The 27,709-nt window shown below is 46.4% G+C and overlaps 1 protein-coding gene and 1 long non-coding RNA gene across 3 annotated transcripts in view; one reads left to right on the top strand and one right to left on the bottom strand.

The window, feature by feature from the left end:
• Window positions 1–7,345: 7,345 nt before the first annotated feature.
• The window catches only part of LOC143787496 (uncharacterized), a 37,463-nt gene continuing 17,099 nt past the window's right edge, over window positions 7,346–27,709 (top strand). The window contains exons 1-3 of the long non-coding RNA XR_013218384.1: window positions 7,346–7,549; window positions 9,915–10,056; window positions 16,184–16,274. This is a non-coding gene — a long non-coding RNA (uncharacterized LOC143787496). The remainder of the gene's footprint in view (window positions 7,550–9,914; window positions 10,057–16,183; window positions 16,275–27,709) is intronic.
• On the bottom strand, window positions 16,439–27,278 carry LOC143787495 (putative peptidyl-tRNA hydrolase 2). 2 transcript variants are annotated; one of them, XM_077276282.1, is made up of 7 exons: window positions 27,122–27,278; window positions 23,652–23,770; window positions 23,312–23,389; window positions 22,921–22,995; window positions 20,950–21,047; window positions 20,174–20,288; window positions 16,439–20,098 (listed from the first exon to the last, which is right to left on the bottom strand). In XM_077276282.1, exons 2-7 carry the CDS (start codon window positions 23,763–23,765, stop codon window positions 20,009–20,011), a joined length of 570 nt encoding a protein of 189 aa, XP_077132397.1. In that variant the 5' UTR covers window positions 23,766–23,770; window positions 27,122–27,278; the 3' UTR covers window positions 16,439–20,008. The 2 variants fall into 2 exon arrangements, with proteins under 2 accessions (XP_077132397.1, XP_077132398.1); XM_077276283.1 differs by having other exon boundaries at window positions 19,301–20,098; window positions 23,652–23,872; window positions 27,122–27,230.

Here is a 27,709-nt window from a genome sequence, read left to right as displayed (position 1 = left end):
ATCTAAATAGAACGAACACAAATAAGTCTCCAAGTGTCAGTGATGACATCACGGATCACCATGATGATGTCATATACACAGCCCATAATGTTGCTGGTGTCATATATATTGTCCTTGCAGCGGGGGCTATATATGTGGGGCTATATATGTGGGGCGTTATATGTTGGGCTATATATATGGAGCTATATATGTTGGGCTTTATATATGGGCTATATATGTGGGCCATATATGTGAGGCTATATATGTGGGGCTTTTTATATGGAGCTATATAGGTGGGGCTATAAATGTGGGGCTATATATGTGGGGCTGTATATGGAGCTTTATATATGTGGGGCTATACATGTGGGGCTTTATATATGTGGGTCATATATGTGGGGTTTTTTATATGGGGCTTTATATTTGGGGCTTTATATGTGGGGCTTTATATATGGGGCTATATATGTGGGGCTTTATATGTGGGGCTATATATGTGGGGCTATATATGTGGGGCTATATATGTGGGGCTATATGTGTGGGGCTATATGTGTGGGGCTATATGTGTGGGGCTATATGTGTGGGGCTATATGTGTGGGGCTATATGTGTGGGGCTTTATATGTGGGGCTTTATATATGGGGCTATATATGTGGGGCTTTATATGTGGGGCTTTATATGTGGGGCTATATATGTGGGGCTATATATGTGGGGCTATATATGTGGGGCTATATGTGTGGGGCTATATGTGTGGGGCTATATGTGTGGGGCTATATGTGTGGGGCTTTATATGTGGGGCTTTATATGTGGGGCTATATATGTGGGGCTTTACACTTCCGTTGTCTGTGAGAGGCGAGATAAGGAACAGCAGATTCTGCTCTCATGAATATTTGATCGCAGGCGCTGGGGTTACAGCTAGAAGCCGCCGCAGTCTATGTCAGGGTCGAGGTTGCCGCTTCGTAGAAGCAAATACAGAAACCCTGTCACCGCGCGACCAACGGCTTCTCCGCGGTTTAATTACGCGACATTTTATATCGCAAAGTGTCACCTTACATGGGAGTTTTCCATAGGAAATGAGAATATGATGACTGTAAGGACAAGTTCAGATGCAGCAGATTTCCAATGGTCGGATTTTCAGCTTTGCAGCATTCTTGTGTTTGGAAAAGCTCTGGATCTGTAGGGTGAAATCTGTCCACAGCGCAGGGCTCCACGTGTCACATTATATGGGCCTTATATTTTGCATCGGATTAGATTATTTATTTTTTTCAATTGGGTTTCATTTAAAAATGCCACACCATTTTTTTTTTTTTTATTTTTTTTTTACAGGCTCTTTGTTCCCCTGGGCCATAAGTGTTTAAATCATCTGAGAGGAGCTCAGAAAAATACAAACAAATAAGAGTTAAAACCGTCACCATTAAACTATGAAAACGAGCTCACTAACAGATTCTTAGTTGACTCGTTCTGCAGCCTCCATAATACAGTGCGACACACAGCGGCTACAGGAGGCAAACGGTGCAACATTGGGAATGAGGTTTAACTACAAAACTGATTTTTAGCCCCAAATACATGCAGTTAAGCAAGTAAACAAACTGATATTTTATGGGGCTGTGTACATGTCCGTTTCTTTTCCCAGAAAAAAAATGGAAACATCCAATTTTGATCCCAGTATCAGATAAAAAATTGTAAGGCTATGTGCACACTTTGCGGATTTTGCTGCGGATCCGCAGCAGTTTCCCATGAGTTTACAGTACAATGTAAACCTATGGGAAACAAAAAACGCTGTGCACATGCTGCGGAAAAAACAGCGCAGAAACGCAGCGGACTACATTCCGCAGCATGTCACTTCTTTTCTGCGGATTTTCACCTGCTCCAATAGGAAAATGCAGATGAAAAACCGCAGAAGAATCCGCATTAAAAACCGCGATAAATCCGCAGTAAAAACCACGACGGGTTTTCACTGCAGATTTTGGAATTCCGCTGCGGAAAAATCCGCAGTAGAATCCGCAAAGTGTGCACATAGCCTTAATGGGGCCATAAAAAATAGGACCACACTCAGATTTTCACAGAATGGAGAAACTTGTTTTTTTTTATTGTTCTCATTCCATATAAAAAAAACGGATGCCACCCTGATCAGAATAATTTGGTTTTTCTTGGATGTCCCTAATATTAGAAATAGCGCCACCTCTGACCATGGGTTGTGTCCGGTATTGCAACAAAGCCTCATTGAAAAGTATGGAGCTGAGCTGCAATGCCAGACACAACCCATGGTCAGAGGTGGCGCTGTTTCTGAAATAAGTTTTTCTAATCTTGGCCAACCCTTATGGGACAGAAGCATCCATCCCCTAGTCACTCGTGTCTTCTCTGCACAAGGCTTTGGTTATTTGGCGACTGCATGGATCTGCGGCCGGGCACTATGCTTCGCCTGCGAGCGCTGCGGATGATGGCGACATACTGAGGCTGCTGATGTCATGGGCTTATTACTCATTTCCAGGATGTGCCTGTAGATCGCCGTGAGCACATACCTGGGAACACTTCACCCCCTGGACGATGATCCATTGTTGCAGCAGGAATGCATTAGTCACATCACTCATCAGTGCGGTTATTGGCTTTAAAGACACAGATGAGATAATAAAAAAAAATGAAAGTAGCGCAGAATAAATGTGAAATAAATGGCATTTGCTTTATTTTACAATTATTTTTTTTTTTAATTTTTAAGCACACGAACGATGAGAATAAAAAAAATCTGAATAAAATGACGCCTGTCTCGTAGGAATCCGATGTGTCAGCGCAGAGAAATCACGTGCAAAGTTGCCTGGAAGTGCCCTGTGGGTGTGTCTATAAGCTCGGGGGCGTGTCTATGATATCGACACGCCCCCAATGTATCATCAGGCTAGTTTGCATGTGGCTTCAAAGCTGGATTTCTCAGCGCCGACACATCGGATTCCTACGGGACAGGCGTCATTTTTCTCATCGTACTATGATCCATACAGCCGGACTGGACTAAGATCGTCCCTTTAATTTTCGTCTGATCGTATCTTCTCTGCACCCTAAAAATAATCTTTCTTTGGGGTAAAACTGGCTTATTATGCAGCTGGTAACAGTGATGGGGAAGAAGTGTGTATATATATATATAGTATCTATTTTATTTTTTTCCAATTAGAATTTACTGGATTAAATGTAACATGTCTCATTACCACCACATTTGCATATGTTAATAAAGTTATAGTCGAAGAAAGCCCCTTTTGCACAGATAATTATAGTGTAAAGTTCACTGGTTCTCTTCTAAATCAACCAAATCCTAAATTGCAATATAAAAACAGAATAATAATTATTGTAATTAAATAAAAATTACTGTGAAATTGCAAGAAAAAAAACATTTTATCACGTGGTTTCTTGTGTTGCACACAAGCGCATGCGCACCACCGCTGGGTCTACTTGCCTCTGTCGCTGCAGGAGCTGGGCTTCTACCACGCATGCGTTATCCGCTCAGAACATTCTGCGCATGCCCGGAGGAGAAAAAAAAAAAAAGTACTTCCGCTTTGTGACGAGTGAGTAACTTTGTAGCCGCCTCAGAGGTCGTGTGAGGGCTGAGCCGGGGAGAAGCTTCCAGAAATAGGCGGCCAAGCCTCGGCTGTGCTGCAGGGCTTAGTCCCTACCTGCCCTGTAATCAGCAGCCTGCGAGCGCTGCTTATAAAATACCAGTTAACCCTTACTGCGCTGAGTGCAGGAGGGAAAGTGGGTTTTGCAAGAATACTGGTAAAAAAAAAAAAAAAATCAGTGGCTTTTAGCTAATTATTAGTGGGCCTCCAGCGCTGCTGCCAGTGTCTGATAATGTTTGCCATGCTGAAGTCACATTAGCAGCGCTGCATCCAGTCGGTGGCATTAGTGGCGCTGCACATAAGCGTTCGGTGGCTTTGCGGAGGGCTGTGTACGTCCTCTTAAGGCTACGTTCACATTTGCGTTGTGTGCTGCGTCGGCGATGCAACGCACGCAAAACGCAGCGTTTTGTGATGCATGCGTTCATTTTTTTAGCGCAAAAAAAATGCAACATGCTGCGTCCTCTGCGCCCTGATGCCTGCGCCAAAAAAAACGCATGCGTCACAAAACGCAACACAACGCATGTCCATGCGCCCCCCATGTTAAATATAGGGGTGCATGATGCATGCGTCGCCGCGGCTGCGCCCAACGCAAATGTGAACGTAGCCTTAGTCCTGCATACTTCTGCGTGCGTCCTGCGTACCTATCTTTAACATTGGGTACCCAGGACATGCAGATTTGTCGTTTTGACTCCCCAGAAAGACATATGGCCTCCAAAATGGTAATGTTAAAAAAAAACACCCTACAAAAAAAAAAGTCCCATACAACTCGACCGAAAAGAGAAAAAAAAGTTATTGGAAGGTGAGAAAGAATAACAGAAAGCAAAGATGAGTCTATTGGGTTTCTGTCGCCTGCATAAACCTGGAGCCGCCCCTGGGGGGGGGAGACCCACATTCCTGAGAAAGGCGCAGGTCCCAGACAGCTATGCTGTAAACGTTGTGAGAATATCCCTTTAATAATCTGACGGCTGTCCTTTTCGGCTGTGGCTGTACCCCTATGGGCAGCATGTGGGTTATACTCTTCTGCAGCGCTGTGGAATATGTTGGTGCTATTTAGATGTGTAGAAGAATGGCCCCTTTGTGTTTATAAGTGCATTTTTGTGTCAATTTTCACATGAAGTGTTAACATTTTTAGAAAAAATTGTAGGTCGCCTGGACAGACCTGTCCGCTTAGTCCAGAGGGTGCTTTACTGGCGGAACGACATTTACCGTGGCTGGTAAACTGCAACGACACGAAGAATACAGCAGTAACACACCCGTGATTTGCTCTTATGTCATGTTTTCTCAGGATCACACTGAAAAATCCTTTTTTTTTTAGAGAGGGCGCCATTTTTGTTTACTGCAATCCCAGAGGCGGCCTGTAGATAAGGGTAGTGTTGTTTCTGGATGAAAAAATATATATATTTTACCCTTTGGGCAAAGCAACAATCTTCATCTTAGATAAGCAACATTGGAAGGTTATGGCGGATGCCGATCAGCACCTTTATTATGGAACTAGATGGTGGCCCGATTCTAACACCGTAGTACATTGCGCAGCCCACGTAGTACATTGCGCAGCCCACGTAGTACATTGCGCAGCCCACGCAGTACATTGCGCAGCCCACGCAGTACATTGCGCAGCCCACGCAGTACATTGCGCAGCCCACGCAGTACATTGCGCAGCCCACGCAGTACATTGCGCAGCCCACGCAGTACATTGCGCAGCCCACGCAGTACATTGCGCAGCCCACGTAGTACATTGCGCAGCCCACGTTGTATATTGCGCAGCCCACGTAGTATATAGCCCAGCCCACGTAGTATATTGCCCAGCCACGTATTATATAGCACAGCCCATGTAGTATATTGCCCAGCCACGTAGTATATTGCCCAGTCACGTAGTATATTGCACAGCCCATGTAGTATATTGCGCAGCCCACGTAGTATATTGCACAGCCCACGTAGTATATTGCACAGCCCATGTAGTATATTGTCCAGTCACGTAGTATATTGCAATGTGGGCATCATATCCCTGTTAAAAAAAAGAAATAAAATAAAAAATAGTTATATACTCACCTTCCGGAGCCCCCGGATCCAAGCGAAGCGGTTACCGACGCTGCTCGTGCGCTACGGTCTCAAGAGTGCATTGCGGTCTCGCTAGATGATGACATAGCGGTCTCGCGAGATCGCAGCATGGACCGGTTACCGGAGCGTCGCGAGCGGGAAAGGCCTGTTGTCGATCTGGGGGCCGACGGATGGTGAGTATATAACGATTTTTTATTTTTTTTTATTATTTTTAACATTAGATCGTTTTACTATTCATGCTGCATAGGCAAAAAGTTGGTCACACAGGGTTAATAGCAGCGGTAACTAGTGATGGGCAGTCCGGCTCTTTTTGGTGATCCGGCTCTCATGGCTCCGCTCACCAAAAAGAGCCGGCTCTTTCGGCTCACAAAACCGTGGATCCTAAATGGATCCCTATGGAATATCTGTTCAGGCGTCTGAAACTCCGCCCACCTACCGCAGAAACTCCGCCCACTTCTTAGATTGAAGAGTGGGTGGAGTTTTGCTCAGGTGGGCGGAGTTACACATGCCGAAGCCCGGGATTTTACGCCCAGTGAGAGCCATTCAGGAATTTTAGTGGCTCTCACTGGCGTGGCGGCTCCCATCGTTCACAGCAGGGAGCCGGCTCTTTGTGTCGGCTCGTTCGCGAACGACACATCACTGGCGGTAACGGACTGCATTACACCACGGCATAACGCGGTCCGTTACCACTGCCATTAACTCTGTGTGAGGGCAGACTGGAGGGGAGTACGGAGCGGGCACTGACTGCGGGGAGGAAGGAGCGGCCATTTTTCTGCCGGACTGTGCCCGTCGCTGATTGGTCGTGGCTGTTTTGCCACGACCAATCAGCGACTTGGATTACATGACAGACAGAGGCCGCGACCAATGAATATCCGTGACAGACAGAAGGACAGAAAGACGGAAGTGACCCTTAGACAATTATATAGTAGATTGACATGAACGCCTGGTCAAAGCAAACGTGCACGTTACTAGCAAAGTCTATGGAAAGCTACCTGCCGACCCGAGCGTGATGGCTGCATAGAAATACATGAACTGTCACGCTCGGGTTTAGTCCGTGCACTGCGCTCCCATCTTGGTCCGTTTTATGCGGCCATCTGACTGCACCCTAAGCAATACTGTGCAAATTCCAGTTGTCAGCCAGTCCTTAGGCTGTGTTCACACTTAGTTTGTTTTTTTTAGGTATTTGTCCTTAGGCTGTGTTCACACTTAGGTTTTTTTTTTAAGTTATTTGTAAATCACAAGTTTTTAAAGCAGAAAAGGCTTCAGTAAATGCTCAATTTTAGGAAGAGATATATATATATATATACTGTGTATGTATATATATATATATATATAATTTTTTTTTTTTTTTGCAGCCTTTTGATTATCAGGATCTGCTTCAAAGAAGTGACATACACTTTTTTTTCCCATCATGCATTTTTACAAATATTTTAAGGGAAAAAATGTCATGATTAATAAAGTGGATTTACCATAAAAATTAATAGTAAGAGTTTTGATTGGTGCTTCCAACTTTTTTTGGCTGCTGTATTGATGTCTGACATTGGGCCGTATGTTAGTAAATCCGTCAGTCCTATAATGTCCCAGCTGAGCTCACACTGTACCGTCCCATAATCTGCTGTGTGAACTTTACACATTGTGACGAAACCTAAAGTTATTCATTGACTCTGAGTTTATCCTGCTGGTTTCGATGCCCTTTATACACGAGTCAGTGGCTCTCTATGGGTCCGAGTCCTGATCCGGCTCTGCCGCTCTTTGCCACATTTCTTTATTTGGATAAAACTTTTCTTCTTACTTTAAATCCTTGAACTTTTCAACAAAAACATTCCTCTCCGGGGATTTGTGTCCCTCCGGTTGTTTGGGAGCTTTTCATGATTGAACTCTAACCACAGAGAAAATGTTGACTAAGGGTGGCCGGCGACTGGTGGGTGATAATTGCTAGAACTCAGAGAAGTAATAGATATTTGATATATATTGCTAGAAAATAAATCCTGGACAGTTGGAGCAGAGCTGCAGTCGCTCTATGTACATGAATACATGCAGCCTCTGTCTGTAATTAAAGGGCCAATAGACCTAAAGTCTTCAGCTTGTATCTGGATGTTCTCAGAACTGGAATTCATCAAGATTTCCAACACTCATCCCACTAAAAAAATACTACACTATGTCACGGATGCCCTTAAGTGCACGATATCTGCACCTCTAGGTAAGCAAAGGCATGGGTGCTCCTGTGTAACGGCACTTATACGCTGTGTGTTGCTTCCATGATGTGCATCCCTTTGATAATATCAAAAGCCTCATTCATATAAGCCGTGTTCCCACGTTGCGTAAATGCTTCATTTTATTTCCACTGCATCTTTTTTTTCTGATGCGTTTAACAGTTCAAGCAAAGTGGATGTGATTTTCTGAAAATTCTAGCCCCCTGTGCTTGGGCATGAGTGGAAGTTTCCAATGTTGGTGCACTTATAGGCGTCTATGGGGAGGGTGAAGAGATGCATGTAAAAACCTCAAGGGCCTTTTTTTTAAGTTCTGAATCCCAGTGTTTCTGCACTAAAAATGTGTCCTCAAATATGCACTAAAAATGCTTAAAAAAAGGATAAAAAGGCAGCAAAAACATAATCACAACGGATTGCTATAGTGAATTTTAATGATGATATCTACATAAAAAAATGCAGCTAGAAAAGTACCATATTCACATGTGGGAACATGGTGTCATCAATATCAGATTGGTGCAGGCCTGAGTTAGAGGTCAGTGGGTTACAGGGGCTGCATGCCCCCATTCATGGCTAGTCAGGCACGTGCTGCACATTTGGCAATGGCTGGACCTGGTTTTGCATCTTGGTCCCATTCACTTTTCAGAAGAGGCCATCAATCTCAAAATCCCTGAAAACCTCCTTTAGGGGCCTTCCTCACACGTCCATGTGAAACACGTATGTGAAAAAACGGTTTCATTAGTGTTTTCCATCAGAATCATATGTGTCCGTTTTTACCATCTGAGGCCATTGGATGGTGACTTAATAAGGCACCAGATAAGACTCAGAAAGCCAAACTTTTAGGGGAAGATTCCATTATAACAGGGCATGATGTACCAGTCGTGACTTGTATTGATTAAGATTATTGTACTTGTTTTTATTATGTATACCCCTCCTCACATGTAAAGCGCCATGGAATAAATGGCGCTATAATAATAATAAATCTGTAATAGGGTTGGGTGTATGGGGCTTAGCGCCAAGTTCACATACAACCTGAAATACTCACGGTGGAATGAGTCAGGGGCTCAGCAAGAAATCTGCATGTTATGTCTTGATTTTAGTTCTGATTAGTGATGAGTGAATATACTCGTTACTCGAGATTTCCCAGCACACTCAGGGGTCCTCTGAGTATTTCTTAGTGCTCGGAGATTTAGTTGTTAGCGCCGTAGCTGAATGATTTACATCTGTTAGCCAGCTTGATTACATGTGGGGGTTCCCTAGCAACCAGGGAACCCCCACATGCACTTATGCTGGTTAACAGATGTAAATCATTCAGCTGCGGCAATAAAAACTAAATCTCGGAGCACTAAAAAATACTCAGAAGACACCCGAGCGTGCTGGGAAATCTCGAGTAAGGAGTATATTCGCTCATCACTAGTTCTGATATGACCACATCCTAAAATCTTAAGAAACTGAGCATCAGACTCAGAGTGGCTTTGATCATCTGCTTCACTCCTCTATGGACTTTTCGCTCTATTTGTGAATAAGGTTTTAGAATTTTGGTGCAATGTGTCATCCCAGCCTTAAAGTGTCCCGATAGGAGAAATTGCCTTCATTTGGCGCAGACGACGATGCGCAGCTCTCCCGAAAGTCTCTTGTGTAGTTTAGGCTTTACGAGGGAAATGCCAGCACTCCAGCACAAACTTATTTAGGAATCAGTGGCTGGTATGAGACCCCCTTTTACATGCAGCTGTGTGAGCCAAAGGTTCTGCAGAGTCATCCTTAAATAGAAAGGAATGCAGGCGCGCTGCAATGTGTGTGTGCTGCAGTGTCTGAGTGCTGCAGCGTCTGAGTGCTGCAGCGTCTGAGTGCTGCAGCGTCTGAGTGCTGCTGCGGACGCAGCTAGGCCTTTCTACATTCATATAGACCTTTCACACTAACAGGGGATGTTAATGATCCAGTTGCTGTCATCAGTACAGCTGCACTATACATATATTACATCCATGTAAAAGTATTCCTGTCTGGTCGGGTGACATTCGCAGGAAATACAGTGACGGAATAAGGGAATATTTTATTAGGTTTCCTTTTATGTCTCCGCAGGATACGTTGTAGCAAAACGGTGTTTTCATGCCGCGTTGATTGCATTCCATTTGCTGGCGTTTGTGCAATTCACAGTAGGAGGACTGAAGATACAAGAGAAAAGTGTTCTGGAAGGAATGTATGAAGCTCTCGCCTGCGGTAGGTGCGTTACCAGTGACCCTCCTTCTGTAATTCCACAATGACCTCATAGTCTTGTGACAGAAACACTGAAGATCAGGAAATAAAAAAAACTCAGCAAATCCTCTGCAGAAGGGGAGAGCGCCTTCTGGTGGTCAGCGTGTGTACAACAGTGAGCAGACCTGCACAGGAATAAGAACAGATATGTATACATTCAACACAAAATAACTGCATTTTAGATATCAGTGGGTAAGTTGCACCAAGTTTCAGTCTCTAATCTTCCATTTCTCATTTGCTGACCCCCTGATATGAAGTTTGATTGTTCTTTTGTGGGAGTGTCTCCCCCTGCAATATAGGCAGGGTGTGCACCTGTCTACATTAGGTCATATATTAGCACAGCTTCTATCCTGCACTTATTTCCTCTCCTCTTCATCTCTAGCCAGTTTTCTCTGCCTTCCCTGAGACTATAGATACACTCTTCTTTCCACCTCACTTTAGAAATTGAAAACAATGAACAGATTGGTTAGATGTGTTGGGCAACTGTCTATTTTTCCTGACGTTCCCATAGGTGCCGGGAGTCATATAGATTACTTACCCAGAGGCAGGGCCGTATTTGCCACTAGGCACTTGAGGGCACGTGCCTAGGGCGGGAACAAGCGGGGGGGCGGCACCTGAACAAGGATTTTTTTTTTTCTTTTTTTATATACTCATCCTGGCTCTGGCTGTGCGTCCCTTCCTGAAGACAGGGGGCGGCAGAGCGGCAGCCAGAACACGTGGTGCTGGTGCCGACTCTCCCTACTCCCCCTGCTGAGACACAGTGATGCCCCTGCTCAGTGCTCACAGCCTCACTGGTGCCCGGCCGGAATGTGGCTGAGACTGACTGCTGAGGTGGAGCGGCGGCGCCCTGGACTCACATTGCTGGCCTGGAGGACTTGCAGACAGTAGAGCAGTACATACGCAGTAAGTAGTGTACTGTCTCTGTCTGTAATGATCTCCCTCCTGGCTCCTGCCTGTGCGCTGCCTGCTGCACGGCAGTCTGTGACTCACCTCACGGTGCTCACCCCTTCCCTCACATTCCTCAGCCTCGTTTTTGCCTGTAGTGCCTGAGGCTGGAGGAGCCATGAAAACAGTCAGCCTTAGGCTAGGTTCCCATTGCGTTTTAGTGTGAGCGCTAACGGACAGCGTTGCACGGCGAAATTAACGCCATGCAAAGCGTCCGTTAGCGCTCCCATTGCCAGCAATGTTAAAGCGCATTGCTAGCGCGTGCCATGTTCGGCATGCGCTAGCGATGTGCCGTTCTTTTGTAGCGCGCCTCGGACGCTGCTTGCCGCGTCCGCGGCGCGCCCGAGGTCCGTTCCCCGCTCTCGCAGATCGGGGATCTGCGCTAGCGGGGACGTTTAACGTGACCCCTTAAAAGACATTGCATTAGCGCAATCCGCTAGCGCTAAACGGATTGCCCTAACGCAATCTGAACCTAGCCTTAATGTTTGACGTTTGATCTTTGCTCCTGGCAGACGGACCCAGAGAGTGAGTGGTGGGGTATAATACACCCCCACTCACTCTATCTGGGTCCTGGGAGCAAACATTGCCAGTGCTGGTGTGTGTGTGACTGTATCGTATGTGTGTGTGTGCGCGGAGCTGTATGTATGTGTATGTGTGTGTGTGTGTGTGTGTGTGTGTGTGTGTGTGTGTGTAGGCAGCGGAGCTGTATGTGTGTGCGTGCGCGCCGGGCTGTATGTGTGTGTGCGGGCAGCGGAGCTGTATGTGTGTGTGGAGCTGTATGTGTGGTGGCGTTTTATATGTGTGTATGTGCAGAGCTTTATGTGTGTGAGCGGAGCTGTATGTGTGTATGCAGAGCTGTAATGTGTGTGCGTGGAGCTGTATGTATGTGTGTGTCTGGGGTGCTGTGTGTGGCTGTATGTGTGCACGCGGGCAGCTGAGCTGTATGTGTGTGCATGTGCGCAGCGCTGTATGTATGTTCGGAGCTGTGTGTGTGAAGCTGTATGTGTGTGTGGAGCTGTATGTGTGTGTGGAGCTGTATGTGTGTGTGGAGCTGTATGTGTGTGTGGAGCTGTATGTGTGTGTGGAGCTGTATGTGTGTGTGGAGCTGTATGTGTGGTGGAGCTGTATGTGTGTGAGCGGAGCTGTGTGTGTGTGTGGAGCTGTATGTATGTGTGTCTGTGGGGTGCTGTATGTGTGTGTGCGGGCAGCAGAGCTGTATGTGTGTGCGGGCAGCAGAGCTGTATGTGTGTGCGGGCAGCGGAGCTGTATGTGTGTGTACGCAGACCTGTGTGTGTGTGCGTGGAGCTGTATGTATGTGTGTCTGTGCGGTGCTGTATGTGTGTGGAGCTGTATGTGTGCGGGTGGAGCTGTATGTATGTGTGTGTCTGTGGGGTGCTGTGTGTGTGTGCGGAGCTGTATGTGTGTGGGGCTGTATGTGTGTGTAGGGCTATATGTGTGTGTGGAGCTGTGTGTGCAGAGCTGTATATGTGTGTGCGGAGCTGTGTGTGTGTAGCTGTATATGTGTGCGGAGCTGTATGTGTGTGGCGGGCTGTGTATGTGCGAAGCTGTATGTGTGTGCAGAGCTGTATATGTGTGTGTGCGGAGCTGTGTGTGCAGCTGTATATGTGTGTAGCTGTATGTGTGTGTCCAGAGCTGTGTGTGTGCGCGGAGCTGTTGTGCGGGGCTGTATGTGTGCGCAGCTGTATGTTTGCGGAGCTGTGTGTGTGCGGGGCTGTATGTGTGGGGCTGTATGCGTGTTGGTGTGTGCGGGGCTGTATGTATGTGTGCCGTGAATGGCAAAAATCACTGATGTGAAAGTAGCCTAAGTCACTGCCGACAGTGTCTGCATTAGGGCTCATACTCGCATGCGAGAAACACGGATGAGTGTCACACATCAATATCTGGCGCTCAGGAGCGGAGCGTCTACTGCTATGCGTCCACAGGCTCCGATCTCCGTGCCGGGTATTGATGTGCGACACTCATCAGAGTTTCTTGCATGTGAGTATGAGCCCTTAAGGCCCCGTCTCACTAAGCGATTTACCAACGATCACGACCAGCGATACGACCTGGCCGTGATCGTTGGTAAGTCGCTGTGTGGTCGCTGGGGAGCTGTCACACAGACAGCTCTCTCCAGCGACCAACGATCAGGGGAACGACTTCGGCATCGTTGAAACTGTCTTCAACGATGCCGAAGTCCCCCTGCAGCACCCGGGTAACCAGGGTAAACATCGGGTTACTAAGCGCAGGGCCGCGCTTAGTAACCCGATGTTTACCCTGGTTACCAAAAAAAACAAACACTACATACTCGCCTTTCGGTGTCCAGGTCCCTTGCCGTCTGCTTCCTGCTCTGACTGAGATCCGGCCGTACACTGAGAGCAGAGCGCAGCGGTGACGTCACTGCTGTGCTCTCACTTCTCACTGTACGGCCGGCAGTCAGTGAGAGCAGGAAGCAGATGGCAAGGGACCTGACGGACATCAGATGGTGAGTATGTAGTGTTTTTTTTTTTTTACATTTACGCTGGTAACCAGGGTAAACATCGGGTTACTAAGCGCGGCCCTGCGCTTAGTAACCCGATGTTTACCCTGGTTACCAGTGAAGACATCGCTGGATCGGTGTCACACACACCGATTCAGCAATGTCAGCGGGACCTCAACGACCAAAAAAAGGTCCAGGCCATTCCGACACGACCAGCGATCTCACAGCAGGGGCCTGATCGCTGGTACGTGTCACACATAGCGAGATCGCTATGGAGGTCGCTGTTGCGTCACAAAACTAGTGACTCAGCAGCGATCTCGCTATGTGAGACGGGGCCTTCAGTCATACCAATGGGGGAGGCAGCACTAAAAGTGCCTAGGGCAGCACAAACTCTAAATACGGCCCTGCCCAGAGGTTAGCACTCGGGCAACATGATGGCCCAGTAGTTAGCTGCCGCTGTCCAATGCTGGTGCCCTGGGTTCAACTCTGAGGACAATGAGATTCCTCCTCTCAGGTGTACTTTAGAAATTGTTGTCAGTGATTGTAATGGTACCTGCTCTAGTTTTTTTCTGACCTTCCCATAAATGCTGAGAGTCCTATTGATGATCTGGCCAGAAATAAACTCTCAGGCAGCACGGTGGCTCAGTGGTTACGTCCATTGCCATACTACACTTGGGTTCTTAGTTTAACTCTGACTGAGGTCAATGAGATTTCTCCTCTCAGTCATATCTTAGAAAATTAAATCAGAGACCTCAAATGAAACCTGCTCTTCCTTTTCATGACCTGTCGGTGGGTACCGATTGGCATATTGAGCACCTAGCCATCAGGTAACGCTGTGGTGGCTCAGTGGTTAGCCTTACCTTTCAATGCTTGGGTCCTTAGTTCTACTCTGACTGAAGATGGAGTACGGTAATTCCTCCTCATTGGTGTACTATCGAAATTGCAAATGGAACCGCTCTAGTTTTTCCTGATCTTCCCGTAGGTGTTGGTAGTAAGATCAATGACTTTGCCAAATAGTATATTCCGAACATCACAGTGGCTCAGTGGAAAGCACTGGTGCTCTGCAGCATGGGAGTCCAGGGTTCAAATCCCACCATGGATGTCATCTGCAAGGAGTTTGTATGTTCTCCCTGTGTTTGCATACAGGTAGGGGGCCAGTGATGGAAGTGCTGTGCTAAATGGTGGTGTTACGTGTATCAAGGAGGTAAACAGCTGCTATCTTGTGTTTCTGAGGGTTGGATGAATATTTGGATTTAGGGAAAAGAGAGGGATAAAAAGCCTGAAACCTTTTGCTAAGTCCAAAAAGGACTATATAACAAGTCAATTTCTTGCATCAGGACATTCATCCAGGTAAGCAGCCCCCCTGGACGCTGCCCAGGTAACACCGTCATTAGCCACATCACTTCCATCACTGGCCCCTTGAGACATCACCTGTTACTTTCATATGAAACCAGTATTGCATGTTTCAATCCATTTGTAGTTACATAGAGCAAAGTTTCATTGGAAATGCAGGAAGTGAGGGCCAAGAGAAGGTCAGATTTGTGGAGGGTGATGGGACTATAACATTGTGACGTAGTGGAAAAAGCAGTAACCGGTTGGGTTTCTGCTGACTTTCAGTCCTTACACTTCCTTGTTGCAGTCTCCAGCAGGTGAGATGGCTCCTGGGCAGAAAGTAGCACTAAATTCTTCTCAGACCGCAGCTTTGCCTTCTGGCTTTACTGCCGTAACACAAAGGTGCAGGCTTCTCAGGCGGGAGGACCCTGCTAGGCTATGTTCACACGTTGTGTTTTTTTTTTTTTCTGCAGGCTAAAGCTGCCTTTGTGGCAGTAAAGAAGCTACTTAAAAAAAAAAGAAGTTTGCTGCGTTTTTATTGTCTCTTCTGCATGCTGATAAAAGTTTAATTACCCCCTCCCACCAAAAAAAAAACAACCATGATGCAACTTCCATAGGTTTGTGCACCAAAACCTGATACCTGTATTTTTGCACTTACTCAATGCTTTCTGGGGGTGAAAAAAGTGACATTCTACATTTTGCAAAAATGCAGCAGTTTTCCAATTTAGTCAGGAAAAAAAAAACTGTGTGCATGAGATTTCTGACATCTCATAGCTTTTGCTGGTACTGTATAACGCAGCTTAAAATTTGCATAAAAAAAGCCGTGATAATGCAATGTGTGAAAACAGCCTGGGGCAGTAATCTGCAGCCACCTTTTTACTGAGGCCGGGGTCACACGTACGAGTGCAATGTGAGAAACTCATGCCAGTCTCTCGCATCAATACCCGTCCTGAGGACTGAGCCTAGAGACACGCGTGAGATTCTCGCATTGCACTCGCAAGTGTGACCCCGGCCTTAAAAAGGGGTATTCTCATCTTGTGATGACGCAGGGTCTGGATACATTGATTTCTCGGAAGCACTGCAGTCCTGACCGAAAGCAAGGGCCTGCATTGATAGTTCAGCACCCACAATGCGGATGATCTGTCACATTTTTTTTTTTTTTTACTTGGTGTAAATGCTGCTGTTCTCCTGAATTCGGCGATGTTTTCCTTTTGTTCCTGCTCCTCTCCTATTCTGAGATATGGCCCCTTCTATAAATCTAGTCTGTGTGGACAAGTAGGTTTTGTCCTACTGAAACTGAGGACTACACCCACTTGGCTAACAAAACTTATCTTGTGTACAGGGCAGATGGGACCATATATTAGCAAGGAAGAGGAGCAGGAGCAAAAGGAAAACCTCTCCGGATTTAGGAGAACAACGGCAAATTACACCAGGTACGAAAATTTTTTACGTATTTAAGGCAAGTGACGCGTCTTCTAGACCTGCTGTACTTTTTTTGTACAACGGGGAAGCTTTTAAAGGGGAGTCTTCATCTCGCAGCCATTTCTAGAAATAGAAAGACTGAGATAAAAGTCTATTTACTCAAAAGGACAAAAGATGAATTTACAAAATTTAATTTAATTGATCTTATGGTGAATGGATGACGATGTTTCATGTGAGGATCACGTACATTAAGGCCAGTGTGTTATAGCCGGACTACTAACTTATACATGTTCCCCAATCTGCAGATGTCAGGACCGTACATCAGGGTAGGAGCTTATCTCTAGGTCATAAATTTAAAAACCCTTTATTTTTAATACTTAGTTTAGATGAACACCACTAGATCTGAATACAACCTGTGTATACAGAGCCGTATACGGCTATATATACAGTCTGGAAATCCCCCTAGTGGCTGCTAAGAGTCTTACATGTAAGGATATGTTCACACAATGTCCTTTCCTGCTCTTAAAACAAAAAAATAAATTGAAAAAAAATTCCTTAGGTTTAGGCTTTCAAAGACACAGAGCGTTTAATTGAAGTGACGTCCATTCCTCTGCCATTTTCCTCTACGTACAACATAAGTCAATGGGAAGGCTAAAAAGATGCCTGGGAATCTTTCGGAGTGCGTTGTCAGTGTTTTCCTTCATTGTTTATTGGTAAAAAGAAATAAAATCTGCTGAAATAATAACAAAAAATGAGGACAAAAGAGGCTTCAGGTTTACAAGACTACAGAGAATATGAGCGTTACCCGAAGTGTGAAAAAGACTTGGGTATAGTAATAGACCACAGACTGCACATGAGTCAACAGTGTGATGCAGCAGCAGCAAAAAAAAGCAAACAGTTCTAGGATGTAGTAAGAGAAGCATAGAATCTAGATCACGTGAGGTAATTCTCCCCCTCTACTCCGCCTTGGTCAGGTCACATCTAGAATACTGTGTCCAGTTCTGGGCATCACATTTTATAAAAAGACATTGAAAAACTGGAGCAAGTTCAGAGAAGAGCGACTAGGACAGTGAGCAGACTGCAAAGTATGTCCTACGAGGAACAGTTAAAGGATCGGGGAATGTTTAGCTTCCAAAAATTGAAGGCTAAGAGGAGACTTAATAGCTGTCTACCAATATCTGAAGGGCTGTCACAATGTGGAGGGATCATCATTATTCTCATTTGCACATGGAGACACAAGAGAGAAGCAAGTGAATGAAACTGAAAGGGAGAAGATACAGACTAGATAAACTTTTTGACAGTGAGGGTGATCAATGAGTGGAACAGGCTGCCATGAGAGGTGGTGAGTAGGGTCGAGCGAAACGGGTCGTTCATTTTCATAAGTCGCCGACTTTTGGCAAAGTCGGCGTCTCATGAAACCCGATCCGATCCCAGTGTGGGTCGGCCACGTGGAACGCGAACTTGGCGCCAAAGTCGCGTTTCGAATGACGCCTTCCCCGCCATTTTTTTGAGCCAATTAATTGTGGGCAGCGTGATGACATAGGTTCCGGCTCCTGCGGCATCATAGTGCTATGTTACGTTTTCGGACGTAGTAATTTCCGGAGTCAAAAAATAACATATGCCTTGCACGGAGGAGAGAGAGAGAGAGAATAAAAAAAATAATTTCATTGACATACATTGGGTTTCGTGTTCCGGGTCCGGAACCCGACTTTACAGTAGAATCGGCCGATTCCATACGATCCGACATCCGAGAAGGTCGGGTTTCACAAAACCCACCTCGATCCTAAAAAAGCTAAGGTCGCTCAACCCTAGTGGTGAGTTCTCCCTCAATGGAAGTCTTCAAACAGAGGCCAGACAGACATCTGTCCGAGATGGGTTAGAGAATCCTGCATTGAGCAGGGTATTGGACACAATGATCCCAGAGGTCCCTTCTAGGATTCTATTTGACCGCCTAGAAAAAGATTCAGTGAGAACAGAGTCTAAGTTTCCATGGAAGAGACCAGATTGAGCGCACTGACCAGTTATTCAGCCAAAACATTTAACCTCCTTCCTCATCCTGTAGGTCTCCATTTTGCCTCAAAATTAAAATGGTTTTCTTCTCATTTTATTTTAACGAGGAAAAAAAAACATGCTTGATGTGATTAAAAAATGCTAAAATCTAGTGATTGTGTGTAGTCTGTGACGTCACATTGGCAGCGCTGCAGTATATAACAGCTCGGCAGCTTGTGCTGGCTACATGGTGCGGCACTTGCTGTGATGCCACTGCTATACAGTCAGCTGCGAAGACGTTGAATCCAAGGAAGTAGGATACCAACCGATTGTGTTACTGAAAAGGGAAAAACCTTTTAACGCTGTCCCACTGCTGCCTGGACGCCGCACCATCTCTGAAGTATCCTGTGGCGTCTGGAGAGCAGTAAATCCTTTATGTTCTGTACGGCGCTCGGTGAACCCGCCATGGATCGGACTCGCTTTCCAGCACATCTCACAGATGATCAATCGGATCGTGAACTGGGAACATGGGGACAAGACATCACTTGCTCTTTGTCATGCTCCTGCAGGGGCATTTTCCTAGGGAATCCCACTGTCATGTAGGTAGGTGGTATCCATCCATATGATGCCATGACAAGGTTTTTCAGCAGAACATTGCACCATCACCAGCCTCCGCCGCCTTTTCTTCTTCCACTGATGTGACTTGGTACCGTCTCTTCCCCGCATAAGTGATGAACACGCACCGGACAACCACATGAAGGAAAAGATAAAGTGATCCAGCAGATCCATCTCCCATTGCTCCATGGTCCTCAGCCCTTTCTAACATGACACCCCGGTTTGCACCATTTGGAAGATACTAAGCACTGGGCAGCAGGATCGCCCCATGAGACCCCCGTTGTTTCAGAGTTTCTCAGCTCAGTAGTCCATACATCACAAGGATTATCGATAGTCTTCACTCCACCAGTGAGTGGTCCTAATGTTATGGCTCATGAATCAAAGACATGGATGCACTGACATGACGAGGGACTATCACCTCTGGCACGTGCCGTTCAGCATAATTCTACAGTAATATTTAATATATCAGTGACGTCTATTCACATTATGATATCGCCTCTAAGATGTGACATGTAATACTGTATCAATACAAGAACACAGTGGCCATGTCGTAAAACATGTTCGGGCCAAGGCCTCTCACAATGCAATTACAAAAGCTAAATGTCACTTTCACGGCACGACAATTATTACTGATCCCTAACAATGATCACTCGGTTACTTAGGGGCACTATGAAAGAGGGATCCACTCGCTTCCATGTTCCTTTATGTCAGAGGCACAGGGGAAACGTGCTTAACTCATCCACGGCAGCAGGACGATTCAATCCAATCTAGTGATTATCGTTTCCAGCCATTTCAGTGATGGAAGCGGTTTGGGATCAGTGGGTTTGCGTGCAAGAAAAGTCGTTTCAGTCGTCATACAGTGAATGGAGATATAGATCACAAGACTGCGTGGTAACATGTACACGGGTGGGGCAGGATCCTGGCGCTGATTGATGCCAGCAGCTCTGGGTACCTACTTCTATCACCACCATAGTTTGCATTATGTAATAAGACTCTGCTTCTCTTTCCTCATTGATTGGCGATGGCTCTGGAGCACGATTCATACTCATGTCGTGTTCTAGATTCTTCTCCCTCTCCGGAGGACACGTCCGGGCTGTCTCATCAGTTGTCCCTCCATAGTCTCCAGCTAGATGCCCTCTCCTCAGTTCAGCAGTTTCAGCTTTCCCGTCACTTTATTCACCATTTCTTCTTCACCCATGATGGCGAGGACAGTATGTGACCCAGCTGCAATCTGAAGACAGGACAGGATGTCAGATTAGTCTTGCAGTACAGGCCTTACTGAAGACTAAAAAGCTGAATGTCTTACCTGGGTCCTGCCGGCATCCTGCACTAGATATGAGGGAATGTCCATACTTAATGCCAAGGCTTGTAACTCCATGAGGTGAGCAGTGCTGGAGCCCTGGAGGACCACCTTCTTAGCTCTGTAGCGACAAAAGGGCAAAAATAAGGAACAAAGCAAGGAGGGAAAGTGTATTTACAGCACAGCCACTGATACATTACTGATCCTGTATTATACCCCAGAGCTGCACTCACTAATCTGCTGGTGCAGTCACTGTGTACATACATTACATTACTGATCCGGAGTTTCATCCTGTATTATACCCCAGAGCTGCACTCACTATTCTGCTGGTGCAGTCACTGTGTACATAGGATCAGTAATGTGAGTTACATCCTGTATTATACCCCAGAGCTGCACTCACTATTCTGCTGTTAGTTCTGGATTGAGGCCACCATGGTTCTCCTGTGGAGCCAGGCCTCAGGCTAGAACTACATACAAACCAGACCTCTATAACTATATCCCTCTTCTGCCAGGAGCACACCAGCTTGGCATCATAGGAGGATAAGATTTACACTACATACTCTTGACACCTGTATTGCAGTATATAGTAGAAGCTATTGAAGGATCACAATTTCAGATCCTGTAAGTAAATTAAAAAAAAGTTTTTATTTTTAATGGGTTGATTAAAAGAAACAAACAGGGCTCTTGGAAGGGGGGGGGAGGAAGACCAAAGGGAAGAGATTAACACCCCTTTAATGACATCCCTCTCGAGCCACAAAAAGATAATTCCTGTCCAGACTCACCCGTATTCTTCCCATTTCTCCACCATCTCCTTGGTCTTGGAGTCCTTTAACATGAGCTGATATAAGCCGACGGCTCCGTGTCCCACCTGTGCGGCAATCTGAGGAGAGCGGGTCGGGCCCGGATTAATGGCTTTGGTGCAACCAGACCTAACACATGCTGTATACACATCACCTGGGAGCCGCTCAGGCATCTCTGCACCCGGCAAGGTCGTAGATGTATCCATGAAGGTTACATGGAGATGCCCCCGGGGCTAAATCTACATCACCGCATGCATTATGCGAGAGTGAAGGTCTTATAAGGAGCAAAAAAGTCTCCGTTATGGCCTCCATAAAGGGAATGGAGCCACAGGTGCTAAAAGAGGGTCCCAGTCTGTTTGTCAAATGTGTAAACAGATTCTACTTGTGTGATGCAGCAACAATAAATAGTCTATGTTCCTGAAGTGATAAAATATAGGCATAAATTAAATCTGTGGAATAAAATAACTAAAACTTGTCATGTGCATATGTATTCACCCTTTTGCTATGAAGCCCCTAAACATTTCTGGTGCAAACAATTCCCTTCTTAAGTTCCATGGACGTCCCGTGTGTGCAATCTAAGTGGCACATGTCGGTCAGTATATACACTTTACCTTCTCTGAAAGGGCACAGAGGCTGCAACTCCATTAATAAGAGGCACCACTAACCAAACACCATGAAGACCAAGGAGATCTGCAAACACCACCATGAAGACCAAGGAGATCTCCAAACAACACCACGAACACCAAGGAGATCTCCAAACAACACCAAGGAGATCTCCAAACAACACCATGCAGACCAAGGAAATCTCCAGGGACAAAGTTGTTAAGAAGTACAAATCAGGGTTGGGTTATAAAAAAAAAAACCAAACATCCCAATCTCTGATGATCCTCCAGAGCACCAAATCCATCATCATCAAATGGAAAGAACATGGTCCCATAACGAACCTCTCAGCCCGGGCAAGGACGGCATTTATCAGAGAGGCAGCACAGAGACCAAAGGTAACCGTGAAGGAGCTACAGATCAGAGACTGGAGTATCTGTGCATATGACCACAATAAGCCGTACACTCCATAAAGGCGGCCTTTAAGGAATAGTGGGCAGAAAAAAAGCCTTTACTTACAATTTTTGGGTCTAAGGCTTGTTTTGAGTTTGCCAAAGGACATGGAAGACTCCCCAAATGTATGGAGGAAGATGCTGTGGTCAGATGAGACCAAAATTGAACTTTTTGGCTACCAAGGTATAAGGTATGTCTGGCGCCAAACCAACATAGCTCATCACCCTAAGAACACCATCCCCACAGTGAAACGTAGTGGTGGCAGCATCATGCTGTCAGGGACAGAGAAAACGATCTGAGTTGAGGGGAAGATGGATGGTGTGAAATACAGGGATATTCTTGAGCAAACCCTGTTTCATTCTGTCAGTGATCTGAGAGACTGGGACAGAGGTTCACCTTCAAACAAGAAAGGTGCGAATGTATTGGAGTGGCCTAGTAAAAAACTGCTGTTAACCAGAGGAAACCATCCTATGTGAAGGAGCTGGAGCAGTTTTGCCTTGAAGAGTGGGCAAAAATCTCAGTGGCCAGATGTGGAAAGCTCATAGAGACTTATCCAAAGCAACTTGCAGCTGTAATTGCAGCAAAAGGAGGCTCCACAAAGCACTGACTTTAAGGGGGTGAATAGTTATGCACACTGAAGTTTTCAGTTATTTTGTCCTATTTGTTGTTTGCTTCACAATAAAAAGAAAACCAGATGTTCACAGTTGTAGGCATGATCTTCACATGAACTGATGAAAGACCTCCAAAAAACACCAGGTTGTGAGGTAGCAAAAAACAAAATGTCAAAGTTCTGTGTATGTGTGTCTGTATACTTGTGCAAGCCACTGTAAAAGTACCGGATGGGAATATCCCTTTAAGGAATATTACTGTATTGTCTCTTTTGGGGTAATGAATTCTTACCTTCCCTACTCCCATAGAGAGATCCATGTTCACCACAAACACCATCTTGAAGTAAGTGTCGTCATCATCCGAGTCCTAAACAATCGGAGGAGGATGATAATATAATGAGATATATTGGGAAAAAAACAAAACAAAGCCCTGCGCGTTCAGTGACAGCGACTACTGAGGGTTTATTTTGGCTCAGACACAGCGCCACATGCATCTGTGGCTACGTCTGGTACTGCAGGTCAGCCTTAATCTTGAGAATAAGGAGCAAGGAAGTGCCGCTGTTTCCAAACTTCATTCTGTTGGTTGGCGCGGCTCGGACCCCCGGAGACTCCCACCATCAATCACAAAGCTATGAATGTTAAAGCCGTAGAAAATCCCTTTAACTCATTCAGAGGCCACTTACCGGATTCTGGTTTTCTAAGCTGTCAAAGTAAAATATTGCAGCTTCCTCGGCCGATATATTCCCCGTCAGAATAAGCGCCTATAAGACCAGAGGAAAAAAAAACAAATATGATCAGGGTCCGGTCTGCAAAGTTGGGTGACTTCCAATATGGCAGGTCAAGCTTTTCCAGAGCCCTAAAAGGTAAATGTACCCAGTGATACGGAGACTCTGCTCCCAAATCAGTGCGTACCCAGGAAAGCGGAACGATGACTTCTACGGGGATACTCATACTGTGACTAAAGACATGTAAAGCCCCATGGTGCCCCCCATTACAGCTCCACCTTACATTCTCACGTTTTACCTTCTTGGCCTCTTCTTCAGGAATAGCCAGGTCCTTCAGCTGCTGCAAATACTGAGCGTTCACCTCCGCACCTTCCTGGGCTCCGTCAGACGCTTCCTGCTCACAGGTCTCCATTATACCTAAAGGAAAGACGCCTTCATTTATTTCCAACTCGTTCTCATAAAAGGACGATGAAAGTCAGATCATGGCGGTAAGGTCACGTCCCGCAATCACTATTATTACTGTAAAAAAAAAAAGTTCTCAGTTTCAAATAACAAACAGCTTGGAGAATTTGTGCTTTTTACCCAGAGGTGACGCTGCTGTGCTGCACCCTGCATTCTGGATTGGGGCAAGTAAACACCCATGATGCCCCCTGGTGGTGATTTAGTGCATGTGTAGTTGACTAGTGAGCCGACTGTTCTCACCGTCGCTGGTGAACATTGTGGTAGTAGTGCGGGAAGGAAAATATCTATTTAGTGATATCAGTCTATACAAAGATAAAATACAATTCTATGGACGTTATATAGATGATTTGTTCTTAATATGGAAAGGAATTTATAAGGAGGCGGATTATTTTATCAAACATCAACAAAAATGAGTTCAACGTAAACTTTACATACAAAGTCACAAAAGAACGAATAATCTATTTAGAGGAGAAACCGGTTTTTACTTACCGGTAATAGGATTTTACAGAGTCCACGACAGCACCCCTACGAGAGAGGGGATCCGCCCACCATCCGGACAGGAACCTACAGGTTAAAAAGGGGCAGTCCCCCTCGCCCTCCAGTTTGTGTTCCAGAGTATCAAGGGATACCGCCATTGAATCAGTACATGATAAAAATATCTTAAACAATACTAATACCATCACCTCTATAGAGTGATCTCTAAAGCACACCTTCCAATAGAGTGCAAGAATAAATAATACAGGGGGGGAATGTACGGGTGCTGTCGTGGACTCTGTAAAATCCTATTACCGGTAAGTAAAAACCGGTTTTACTATCGCCACGACAGCACCCCAACGAGAGACTTTCAAAGACTATTTAACTGGGAGGGACCACAGCACTACGTACTGAACGACCAAAGTGTAGGCTGGAATTAGCAGATAGATCAATGCGATAGTGCTTATAAAAGGTGGAAGGTGATGACCAAGTTGCCGCCTTACATATCATATCAATGGGGATCTTTATCCATTGAGATAAGAGGTCGTCATCAAAGGGGTATCTTCTCTTTGTGGCGGATGGTAAGAACGCTTTATCCTGCTTATCCCACTCACGTCTGACCAGATCTTTAATTGTGTCCACCACCGGAAAAGTTTTACGATTCCTCTGGCACAGCCCCCAAACATAATCTCCTGGGTAGATTTTGCTTCCTTATTTTCTGCGACACCCATAGTTGCTTGAACCGCTTTAACTAGGGATTCCATATTCTCCATGGAAAAACAAGGCCTTCCCTCTTCATCCGAGGAGAATGGCGAGAAGCTCTCTGAACATTCGCCTTCCTGTAGGGAAGCGCTTGAATCAGACATCATATCCATCCTGATTTTATCATGCCGTCTTGATTTAAGGGAACATCTTATTTCTTCCCTAATAACCTCCCTCAAATCTGATGTACGTAGAGGGGCTTCTTCTTCCAAACTACGGCAGATACAAGCCTGACACAGTTTCTTTATATAACTGTCCGGCAATGGTTCCTTGCACAAAGCACACTGTATATGCTTTGACTTTGTAAGCCTTTTACCCTACAACAAAGCATAGCACAGAACAGCACAATCAGCTACTGGGCTGGAATTAAACACTCACCCCAGCTGATGAAGATGGAGTACCGGTACCTGAGGAGGTGAGGTGCCACATGACGTCGGGTTGCCAGACTCCCGCTGCCCGCGTACCATGTCACTGCTGCGTGACCGACTGCTGCTCTTCTTCCGCTGCTCTGTCAGCTGCGAGTGTTCGGCGTCCCCCAGCGAGGACATGCTGCCGCACACACTCACCCTCCAGCGGCTCTGCTTTTTATAATTGCCACGCGCTTCCTCCAGGCCTCCCCCGGAGGTAGAATAAGCACTTCCGGGTCACAAGCGCCGACATCCTTCAGAAGAACCGCGCATCTGTGACCCAGGGCGGAATTCCACGACCCCTGGGAACGCATCTCCACTCCGGCCAGACGAGGGGGGTCTGCAAGCAGTACACCCCCGACGCGGCTTCCAGTGCCCCCGATTCTGCCGTTCTCTCCGGAAACTGCGCAGAGGCTTGGTGAACCCGGGTAAGTCGACCTGCAGGCTCCCGCCGTCCGGACAGGAACCCAAACTGGAGGGCGAGGGGGACCGCCCCTTTTTAACCTGTAGGTTCCTGTCCAGATGGTGGGTGGATCCCCCCTCTCGTAGGGGTGCTGTCGTGGCGATAGGAAAACCTGTGCAGCACAAATAAAGATCAACCCGGACAGAAAGCCCAGATAGTAATTCATCTCACGTCACTGCCCACATGTAATAAATGATATCCCTGAGAACGAACAAGAATGAAAAGGAAATGTTCAACACGACGAGATGACGCTAGAGAATCGTTATGGACAGACTGAGGCAAAGAGGTTATTGTCACCGCTCCGAGCGGAGAGCCCAGTCCGTGGTGGATAATAGAGAGAAGAAACGCTGAGAAATAAGAAAAAATATTGTTCACTTGGGGCAGCCGACAAAAAGAGCAGAGAGGGGCCAGCCGCCGTAAAGGGGGGCAGCCGACGCAAAGGGGCGGAGATGGAGCAGCCGACCCAAAGGGGCGGAGATGGAGCAGCCGACCCAAAGGGGCGGAGATGGAGCAGCCGACCCAAAGGGGCGGAGATGGAGCAGCCGACCCAAAGGGGCGGAGATGGAGCAGCCGACCCAAAGGGCGGACATGGGGCAGCCGACCCAAAGGGGCGGAGATGGAGCAGCCGACCCAAAGGGGAGCAGCTGACTCAAAGGGTGGACATGGGAGCAGCCGACAAAAAGAGCAGAGATGGAGCAGCCGACCCAAAGGGCGGACATGGGGCAGCTGACAAAAAGAGCAGAGACGGGGCAGCCGACCCAAAGGGCGGACATGGGGCAGCTGACAAAAAGAGCAGAGACGGGCCAGCCGCCGTAAAGGAGAGCAGCTGATGCAAGGAGGGACAACACACTGCAAATAACAATACAAAAATCACAGGCGCCGGTCTTTTAGGGGTGAAAACCCCCCTCACCATCCCCTGAAGACCCAAAAACAGAAATGGCCATGGCGGGAAAGGTGTAGTGGGGCCGTCCTATCTGATTGACCGTTCAGAAAAGTGGTGGAGAAGAGGCTGGTTGTCAAGTGACTGTCCACAGAACTATGGTCGCTAAGGGCTCAGCATGAACCCCCCTATTACCATGGAAACCGTACAATTGAAGGGTTACACCCTGATATGAAAGGACCCTGCACATACAGACCCGGCGGCCAAGGCTCAGCCCACCCACACCGGCATCACGCGTCCCCTGAGCGCCAGGTTCTCACCTCCAGCCAAAAACAAACGTCCCCTCAGTCCCAGAAGCCTCCTGCCGCCGCCGGTGCCCACTCCTCCTCCTCCTCAGTCAGCAACACCATGTGACCGGAAACGCTAAAGGAAGCTGATGAGCATAGAGTTGATTCCGTCTTATGAACGCGCGCCATCTTGTGGCCGGTGGCGAGTATGACACCTCGATGGAGTGCAGTGCAAATCTACTAGTGGCCACAAGAGGGCAGAGTAATATTATTATTATTATTATCATCATTATTATCATTAACAATAATAATTAATTAAATAATATAAATAATGTATAATGTATATAATTTAAATAACACTAATAATCCTGCGATATGTGCAATATAAGGAGGTTCCCAATTAATATAAAGCATAAAATGTGATTTCAAAGATGGAGTCAATGGTACATAAGTCCACCCCATTGCCTTCATCACAGCGGCAGCCAGATCAGTCACCACGTCTGAATGACCAATCACGATACGGCGTGTTTACATAAATAAAGTCGGACTGGTTGCTATTGGAGGGACAAACATTTGTGTTTTTAGATTGCTCCGCATGGATATGCAGCCGCCAGGTTACGT

The sequence above is a fragment of the Ranitomeya variabilis genome, chromosome 8, assembly GCF_051348905.1.
Source record: "Ranitomeya variabilis isolate aRanVar5 chromosome 8, aRanVar5.hap1, whole genome shotgun sequence".
NCBI lineage: Eukaryota > Metazoa > Chordata > Amphibia > Anura > Dendrobatidae > Ranitomeya > Ranitomeya variabilis.
This window is presented reverse-complemented; position numbering and strand designations above follow the sequence as displayed.